Here is a 10,000-nt window from a genome sequence, read left to right as displayed (position 1 = left end):
AGGTCTCTTTCAGAATGAGCCAACGTTGCTTGTACTTTCCTGTGCAGGGACTTGTGCACCTGAGCAAATTGAGAGTAAGAAAATAAATATTGTAAACTGAACATTTATTAATCATTTCAAACAGTAATGAAATATAACACCACCATAATTTGACCACAATCAGTGATGAAACAGATTATGTATTACATTCAAAACTGCAATAATGTACTGAAACAATATCAATTCTTTTTAATCCCTTAACCCATGAATAGTGCAAACCCAATGATGCTGGGACAGCATGTACATATATGTTGTGTCCACTGTGAATTTTGTTTATCAATTTTGTTTAAACATAGACGGATTCAACAGACTTTAGTCTCCAATTACTAGTCTGCCTAATCTCATCTGTGTAACCATTTTCTTGATTTTCAAGGAACTTTAATCTTTAATTTCTATCTGTATTACATATAGCATTGTAATGATGGCAATCTCAATAATAATAATAATAATAATAATAATAATAATAATAATAATAATAATAATAATAATAATAATAATAATAATAATAACAATAACAATAATAATAATAATATTAATAATAATAATAACAATAATAATAATAATGACAATAATAATAATTGTAATAATCTCTTGTAAAGACTCTTAAACCTGACCGAAGGCCACAAGACTGCATGATCTTTCTTTTAGGATTAGTGATAGGCCTCTTAGACAAGTCCCCTCAGTAGGTCAATGCAGGTCAGTCCTGATGTTCAAACCCTTCAATCATATGTGGTAACTGTAGCAAATAGGTGATGCTCCCACTGATGTTTATAAGTAAGAACACACCCTGATTCAAACAGAGAGATAAGAGAAAGGATAGAGATCAACTAAGAGGGAGACACACAGACTGGTCATGTGAAAAGGTATTTGCTGAGATACCATAGTCATGTGGCTCTGACTAGTGCATTCTGTTGTATTCATGACTTGTGACCAATGACTAAATGTAAGAGCAGAAACAATCTTTCTTTCAGACTATGCTATTGCCATTAAACGCTCACCTGGAACCTCAGCAGTGGTTCCCAACAATAATAACAATAATATTAAGTATTAAAAAAGAAAATTTTAAAAATCAAGGTATACAGAAATTACGTGAGGTCAGAAGACTGGCATTTTGGTGACCAAATGCTTGAGGAGCTATCTATCTCTAAACTGACTCACAAATCAATGGTGGATACCACAACTACCAACAATTATAGATTCATGTTGAAGGAAATATGAGATCATCAGCATAATTTGCAACAATAGATCCTGTTTAACACATATGCAACCTAAGCAATTACACTTCTATTATTTTAGTACATATGAGACACTCATGATTACATGAGTGTCTCATTACAAGGGAAAAACTTACAGTACATACAAAATATCATTAATGTCAATGGGTTTTTCAACTCAACATATGACAATGAATATCCATGAATCATTATGGATTTGGAGAAAAAATAGTTTCTTATTTTGCTGACCTAAAATGGCTCTTGAAAATGTATTCCTATCTAATTTTTCTATTTCTGTAAAGAAAATATTCATATAGTATAATGTAGTGAAGATTATAAATCTAAGAATTAAAATCAAACAGATAAAATATATACAAATCTATTAATTATCAATAATGCTTTAGAAAATTGGTATCACACTTACAAATCCACAAACACAGATATTCCCCAGCCACAGAACTTGCACTCATGGTCATGATGCACACAAAAATGACACTTACCATCTACAGCATCCTCCATTATAGCCCCCAATTCTCTTCTTAACATATCCTTCCTTGATCTTCTGGCCAAGTTCACTAATGAAGGACACTGGGGATATCTTTGTAAGAAAATATAAACATATTAATACCCTACTCCAAATATAACATTTGTAGGAATGATTTGCATAATTTTATTTTATTTCCTTTTCTAGGAGTTTAGGGATGGCAATCAAGGTTGAACAGTGAGGGAGGGAGGGAGGGAGGGAGGGAGGGAGGGAGGGAGGGAGGGAGGGAGGGAGAGAGGAAGGGAGAGAGGAGGAGGAGGAGGAGGAGGAGGAGGAGGAGGAGGAGGAGGAGGAGGAAGAGGAAAAGGAAGAGGAAGAGGAGAAGGAGGAGGAGGAGGAGGAGGAGGAGGAGGAGGAGGAGGAGGAGGAGGAGGAGGAGGAGGAGGAGGAGGAGGAGGAGGAGGAGGAGGAGACAGAGGAGGAGGAGGAGGAGACAGAGGAGGAGGAGGAGCAGATGGAGGAGAAGGAGGAGGAGGAGAAAAGGGAGGAGGAGGAGGAGGAGGAGAAAAGGGAGGAGGAGGAGGAGGAGGAGGAGGAGGAGGAGGAGGAGGAGGAGGAGGAGGAGGAGGAGGAGGAGGAGGAGGAGGAGGAGGAGGAGGAGGAGAATGGAGAGGGAGAGAGAGAGGAGGTAGAGAAGTAAGAGGATTGTCAGGTTAAAACAATTACATATCTCAAAATAAAAAACGATATGCAGCTAAGAGAAAAACAGGCCAAAGGGTTGCACAGAAAAGATGTTCATTAAGGCATAAGAACAACAGCAAACACAGAGGGCAGTGGCAAACTTGGGAGTTCACACAGTAAGCAAAACATATTCAATTCAGTACAGCCAATATAATAGTTGCTAAAAATTATCTTTTTAGCAACTATTCTGCATGCTACGGGAATATATTACATGATCAAAATAGAAAGAAAAAAAAATTACATTCTCATATCATTTCCTTGAGTAATGTTTTGTTCATTTTTATCAAAGATGGATACTTCATGCAAGAATATGAGCATTATCTATATATGCATTAATACTCCATAAAATATCAACATACTCACTTGGTCATTTCACAAGTTTTCTTTGGTATGCCAGTCACACTTAATACTTCTTAATCAATATCATATTTAATCTTTTAAACTCTTGTTAATTAATATGAATTTACTAATTACATGTATTTCTTTAAGAAAGTTTTAACTAAGGCTGCAATCATTCAAATTCTCATACACCCTCAGTCCCTTACACCTATATCTATTTCTGAAATAGTTGCATGAACTATACCATGCATATAGTTACAGTAATAAAACTTGTATAGTACACCAAAAAGTGACTTGACATCTCACTATGCAGCTCCAGTGTCATTAAACAGAGAGCGACCCTGAACAGACTTGCATAACTACCTCAAAAAATTCAAGGACTGCTTGGTGGCTGCGGAACAATGAGTGGTGCATCAGATTCTTGAGGTACACTTCCAACTCTGACTGCGCAGTGCTGTCCATGGTTTGAAGGGCCCGTCGGGGATACCTGAATCATACTCAGTCTATTGTTGGCTTTGCTGCAGCTGACAGATAAGTATAGAGTCTGTGTGAGCGTATGTATGTAGGTGCATGAATGTGTAGCTTCATATCTTAGTGTAAATGTGTATATAAATGTCTCAGTGCAAATGCATTCTAGTGTTCATAAGTTTAACTGTGAATGTGTAAATACAATGGAGACTGTAAGTAAGCCTGAAATTGAGTCTGATTGCTAGTGTGGGAAAAATTACCAGTACCTGTGGGTTTATCCCTTGGACTTTGAGGTACACAAAGAAAGGATGACAGAATTCACAATGAACTAAGATAGTGTTATTATTCAAATCTCTATTTACATAAAATAGTTTTGTGCTTCATTTGACATACACCTTCAAGCTAGTACTCTGGCAAAAGGTGAGAAGTTGTCAAGGTCAAATGTGGCATCTAATGCACTGACAGTATCAAGCAAAGGAAAACTTGGGCTTACTACTATGATATCTATGGGTGCATCACTATATGCAAGGGATTGGGTATAGGTGTGTGTGTGTGTGTGTGTGTGTGTGTGTGTGTGTGTGTGTGTGTGTGTGTGTGTGTGTGTGTGTGTGTGTGTGTGTGTGTGGGTGTGTGTGTGTGTGTGTGTGTGTGTGTGTGTGTGTGTGTGTGTGTGTGTGTGTGTGTGTGTGTGTGTGTGTGTGTGTGTGTGTGTGTGTGTGTGTGTGTGTGTGTGTGTATATACATGTGTAGCAAATCAGAAAATGAAGTGTACATTGGGCTTAGGCATGCTTTCAGCAATCACATGCATTTATAAATTTGATTTTGTTTAAAAGACCATGGTTGAGCTGTAATTTGTAGAAACTGTTCTACAATGATGATCTTAAACAATGCAAGAATAAAGAAGTAAAACTTATCAAGCAATAATCATCTTAATGCAAACCACTCCAAAAGCACATACTTGAGTAATCTCTTTCTGTTGATTGTACCAACACTCTCAACAGCATCACCCTCTCTATCTGCCTCCTTCATCTGTACTCGCATACTCAATCTCCGCTGCCTTGCTTCTCTTGTTGCAGCTGGTAGTTTTAGCTTCGTTCTGTAATGATTCAAAAAGTAATATAAGTAAAATTACAGGCAAAAATGGTATGCAATGAAGAGTAAATAAATGAACAGATAATTTGTTTTCAACAGTATTTAAAATGTGATTAGGACCACCAATCTGATAATGGAAGTAAAATAAACATGTGTCAGGATCAAGCCAAAAGAATAACACTCATGACTGTTACTTAGTAAATATTTCACACTGCATTTATGAGAAAATTACATGCAAATGCACATGTTAAAAATATGCCAAATTTAGACACACCTTCTCCCCATATTAAAAATACATATATAGTATTTGTCTATTAAAGAAATCTGGAGATTCTAAATAGTACTAAATACAAATATGGAGAGATGAACTAGCATAAAAAAGAATTAAAAGTAAGAATGAAAAAGAATAACACAGAAGTCCAGAAAAAAACAGCTTGAAAACAACACCTCACAAGGGTTATAATATGCAAAAGAAAAACATGAATCCAAGTACAAACCTTAGAAGGAAGAGCATGTTATTGAGTGATGTGACATTCTTCACCTTCCTCTGAACAGACCACTTAAAATCTCCATGTTCCAACTCTATAACTAAACTGAAAAACAAAGATATATATTAACAGGCATAATATTAATGCCAAACACTAGAAATTAAGAAAGAAAGAGAGAGAGCGAAAAAAAAATTATGCAAAACATTATGTAATATTATCTGCCTTTAATATGATCTAGTGTGAATATACATATATATATATATTGAAAATAAAGGAAAAATATTATGATTTTACTATCACATTTCAATAAGATCTCAGACAGACACACACACACAAACACATAAATAAAAGATGGTAACAACAAAAATAATTACACATGATTATTGAAGACGTTGATATGGGAGTGTGAGGGTTGGACATTACTGATGTTCAAATGCACTGGCTGCTCCGGAATGAAGACCCCAGGCATGAGCTCGGAGTATTTTGTGATGTGGAAGACTTTTGAGTATGTGTGTGTTGTTGCATCTGGAAGGTTTTGGGGAGAAAAAAGTCCTTTTTATATATCCAACTTTATATAAAAAAAAGTATGGTAACATATTTACTTATGCAAGTAGTATTCACATAACCCCTAAGAACTCCTGGACCATGATAGCAAATATGATGAATTTAACAAAAGTACCATATTTCATCATATTGAAGTTAAATCTATATTTCAGAAAAAAAAAACAGGTGAGTATACTTACGGTCTGTAGAATCTGCAAAAGGATCAGGTGTATGGTCGATGAAGCCCAGAATATCACCATCAGAATCTGGAGAACCTAGTACTGGACTCTGGGAATTAGTTGTTATCACTAAGGGTGGAACCTGTATAAAATGTTGAAATGTGTTAATAATAATAATAATAATAATAATAATAATAATAATAATAATAATGATAATGATGATAATGATAATAATGATAATGATAATGATAATAATGATAATGATAATAATAATGATAATGATAATCATTATTATTATTATCATTATTATTATTATTATTATTATTATTATTATTATTATTATTATTATTATTATTATTATTATAATAATAATAATAATAATAATAATAATAATAATAATAATAATAATAATAATAATAATAATAATAATAATAATAATAATAATAATAATAATAATAATAATAATAATGATGATGATGATGATGATGATGATGATAATGATAATAACAATAATTATTATTATCATAATAAATGCATGTGCAGATTCAACCCCCAAATACACAGAGAAATACTTGCAAACATGCCTATGACTATAAATACCCATATGCTCAAATGCTTCTTTTCCAAATAAAGCTGTCATAGTTAACCCCAAGCCGCCGGGCGTGGCATGTACGTACATGCCATTGACCATTGTCTGTGTTGAATTTAGTAATTGTTTTTACATATAGATGGCTCCATAAGTACTGTCACCGATGAGCCAATTACGCGAACTACCTATCTAACCTGTTTATTCTTTTCCTTGATTTTCGATAATATTTTCTAATATCTAATATTGCTGCTAGTAATGTCATAGTAATTATAATGTTTATAACAAAAATAACAATGTCAATACTGATAGCATTATTAAAAAAAACGTTTTTCCCGCTTTTTCAAGGAAGAGAAAGGTCACAAGATTTACTAATTTACTCCTTTGTGGCTAAGCACTGGCAGAGCCATCTATGTGTAGAAACATTTAACCAAACCTTGCCAAAGGGAACGCACCATTTTTCCATCGACATTGGGTTAACTTCAATATGTATAATCATTTAAAAACATATCAATGTATCTTTTTATTTCACTACTGGTTTTAACTTGTTAAATTATTGAAACATGAACTTCCACACACTAATCATGTTTACAATAACCTCTGTCTTGAGTCAGGCCCCAGTCAGATAAAGCAAATGGAGCCCCAGCTTTATTTACCATCAGCTATATACAAATCCTATGTTACATACTTTTAAGTATCTGTCTCACTCTCACTCTTTTCTTCAGCAAGTTATATTTACCTGTTTCCTTTCTCTTTTGATATATGTTGTTTTTGGGCGATGAATTGCATTAATACTATAATCGGTATCATCTCTGGACACATTCAGTTCTGAAAATCATACAAGGCTCTATTTAATTTTTTCAAGAATGAAGGAGAGCTACTGAATTACAGATTAGCATATTCAGCAAAGTAAGTTAGAGAACCTTCATAATCTTATCATAATATGTCAAGCTGCTTAACAGGACAATAGAAAAGAAAAAGCTGAAACAGTTCATCTTAAAATGACTCATCTAATGTTTCTCTGTCTACATATAAAACTGTAGCATTAACACATCATTTACTTCTTGTGATTATAAGTTTTACCTTGAATCAAAAAAAAGGAAATCTAAATAAATCAAAAGGAAGAACACAACCGAAAAGGAAATCAAATCAAATTAAAAGAAAGGACAAATCAGAGAAGGAAACCTAATCAAGTTGAAAGAAAGGACACAAATATCATACCAGTTGGTCGTGAGAGCTTGGGCTTCTGTGTTTCTCCATTCATCCCATTGACTGTAGTTTGTGAAGACTTCATGCCTTCTATGGAATCCAGGTCTGTAAAAGAGATAATTTTAACATCAGGTACATAACAACTGCAAAATGCTGACATAAAATTTTAAAATGAGCTATTGTGCTAGACACTGAATGTCTTATAGATAATGAATCAAAATATTTTACAATTGTGTTACAAAAAATATGCAATTCTTCTTTAACCCCATATGACTGGCCTGGCCACTTCCTACACATACAGTTAACATGGGCTACTAGAGAAGTAGTCAAACATCTAGGTTGTGTAGTGGGAATGTCTTGGGAAGAAAGGGATGGGTGGAATTGTCTTAGGAAAGCCACAGTTGGCCTACAGCATATATTTATCCTTTAATGGGATGACCAAGAATATGGATAAGGGCAGTGGTTAAATGCAGGATACATTTAGAATTTTGGCATCTTTAATTTTCACTTTGGAAAGTTTCCCATGCTAAAGATTATAATTTCTCTGCAATTTATTGGGAATTTTGGAAAGGAAAAAAATGGCTGTTCTAGAAATTGTCATTCTATATACTCATTTTAATATCATTGGTTTTACTTCAGCTGTACAGCTCTTGCATTCACCAGGATGAATTTGGATTTATAACATGAAAAATAAGTCCTCATTTCTTTACCTCATAAACACATCAGTCAACCATTTAAGGGAAAATTAAAAGCATGGGAAACATAACCATACTCTCTGCTCTTTTGGTTGCCTTGTAAACATGACCTTAAAGTCGTCTTTTGAGGGCTGCATCTCCTCAATGAACATGAGCAGAGTGGCACTGACAGAAAAAGAGCTCTGGGAAATACATAAAAAAATTAATGTGAACTTTTGGTGGGCAGATTGTGTCTATTTGGTGTCCCATTTCTTTAGGTGATTACTTGTCCTTCACAATCCTCATCCTCATTCCCTCATCCCATACTTGAGACCATTTCATCCCTCTTTTTAGTGACTTACTAGTGCTCCATCATTCCAAATGCATCCCTAATCTTAGTACAAGATGTAGCAAGCCCAGTTTTACTCAGCAGCTTCTTGTCTTGCCTCTTGGCTTCCTAAACTCACCCTTCTACCCCACTCCCTGCCACATTATGCCACTCCTTTACTACCAATCTTGACATTTGTCTTTTAACAGACTGATATGATATGGGAGATACATTTTCTAGTGTAGAGACCCATGTCTTCTTTGACTCAACATATTTTCCGCTTTGCTGTTCAGTGCCTGATAAAGATTTGATATCAATACAATATGCACTTTGCCCTTTGGCCTCCTATTCCTGCCCAAACAAAGCTGTTCAATCTAAAGTACAGAAGAAAATAAAGCTGGTATCTGGCCTATTCTTTCATAACTTCTGGCTCCTACAGTGGAATAATCAGGTGACCTATCAGGATCAGAAAAATGTTATCAGGTGCATTATATAGCACTCTTTAAGCTACAAAGAAGAATTGTCATTTCAACAATAAACATTTCAGAAATATGCTATGCAGGACTATCTTAGACTTTATTATATTTACTATTTCTTTGAGATTCAGACAGTCCATGATTTTTCAATTCTAAAAAAGTTTCTCATAGTAAGAAAGTCCACAGATCTAACTACTTGGGAGAGTAATCTTGGTTCAAAGCATGTTCGGCTGGATATTTGTTGCTTATCTTTCTCAAATCTTATCTAATATTTTTTAAACAAATTAAATCTGCTTGTTTTTTTTTTACACACATCCCGAAGATGCCCAAGGAACTAATGCCACTTTTCATCATATCACATTTCACTAACCCTCATGCATACCTGTATTTCATTTTATCACATATCACTAACCCTTATGCATACCTGTATTCTGGACACTCTTCTTGGTTGGCCTTTCATTTTCCTCTTCCTCTTGTTCTTCCGGCATGTGGCTGATGACATCATTGCAAGCCCCATATCCTTTTTGACTAGCCGTGTCTTCATTCTCAGCTGCTAATGGTTCCATCTCATTCTTGAGCCTTCTCTTGCTAATCTGGAAATAAAAAAAATAGATACAAGGTAAAATATACCATCAATCTAAAACAGAAATATACTAAAATGTTCCTTATTTCAACAAGCAACTAGAATCTCACATACACAAATAAAAAAATAATTTTCCATTCCTTCTTATCACCCCTTGCCCATTTATTCTTTTCCTTTTTTATTCAAATATCAATTCATATGACTTTTTTTAACAAAAATTTTACCAGATAAACTGAAGACATATACAATATCAGGCACTAGAAACTACGTCTAGAAGTCACAGCCAGTAAGGTACTGTTTTCCTTTGTAAAAACATATGATAGACTTCTCTCAGCGTATGACCTTCGGAACTCTTCTTTATAGTAAAGACACTTAAATGAAACTAAAGGAGGTATAAATATCAACATATATTCCTAATTGAAAGCTAAAGCTACAAATACTAAACATTTCTTTATCTTTCAGAGCTTTATATTGATGAAGATGAATAATATAAATAAAATGTGAAAATAAATGTATAAAGTAACAAGTTTTATAAAGATGAAGATGAATAATAAAAA

At 34.2% G+C, this 10,000-nt stretch overlaps 1 protein-coding gene across 5 annotated transcripts in view; it reads right to left on the bottom strand.

Annotated features, from left to right (window-relative positions):
* Positions 1 to 10,000, bottom strand: part of LOC113823599 (phospholipase D1) — a 36,546-nt gene that overhangs the window by 16,828 nt on the left and 9,718 nt on the right. For all 5 annotated transcript variants that reach the window (XM_070143836.1, XM_070143837.1, XM_070143834.1 and 2 more), the window contains exons 2-11: positions 9,285 to 9,453; positions 7,395 to 7,487; positions 6,913 to 7,001; positions 5,609 to 5,729; positions 5,240 to 5,390; positions 4,875 to 4,970; positions 4,244 to 4,381; positions 3,181 to 3,304; positions 1,754 to 1,851; positions 1 to 59 (exon numbers count right to left, since the gene is read on the bottom strand). The exon at positions 1 to 59 is cut by the window's left edge and continues 130 nt beyond it. In XM_070143836.1, the coding sequence (XP_069999937.1) occupies positions 1 to 59; positions 1,754 to 1,851; positions 3,181 to 3,304; positions 4,244 to 4,381; positions 4,875 to 4,970; positions 5,240 to 5,390; positions 5,609 to 5,729; positions 6,913 to 7,001; positions 7,395 to 7,487; positions 9,285 to 9,426 (1,111 nt within the window). In that variant the 5' untranslated portion in view covers positions 9,427 to 9,453. The remainder of the gene's footprint in view (positions 60 to 1,753; positions 1,852 to 3,180; positions 3,305 to 4,243; positions 4,382 to 4,874; positions 4,971 to 5,239; positions 5,391 to 5,608; positions 5,730 to 6,912; positions 7,002 to 7,394; positions 7,488 to 9,284; positions 9,454 to 10,000) is intronic.

Source organism: Penaeus vannamei, chromosome 31 (genome assembly GCF_042767895.1).
Source record: "Penaeus vannamei isolate JL-2024 chromosome 31, ASM4276789v1, whole genome shotgun sequence".
Lineage (NCBI taxonomy): Eukaryota > Metazoa > Arthropoda > Malacostraca > Decapoda > Penaeidae > Penaeus > Penaeus vannamei.
This window is presented reverse-complemented; position numbering and strand designations above follow the sequence as displayed.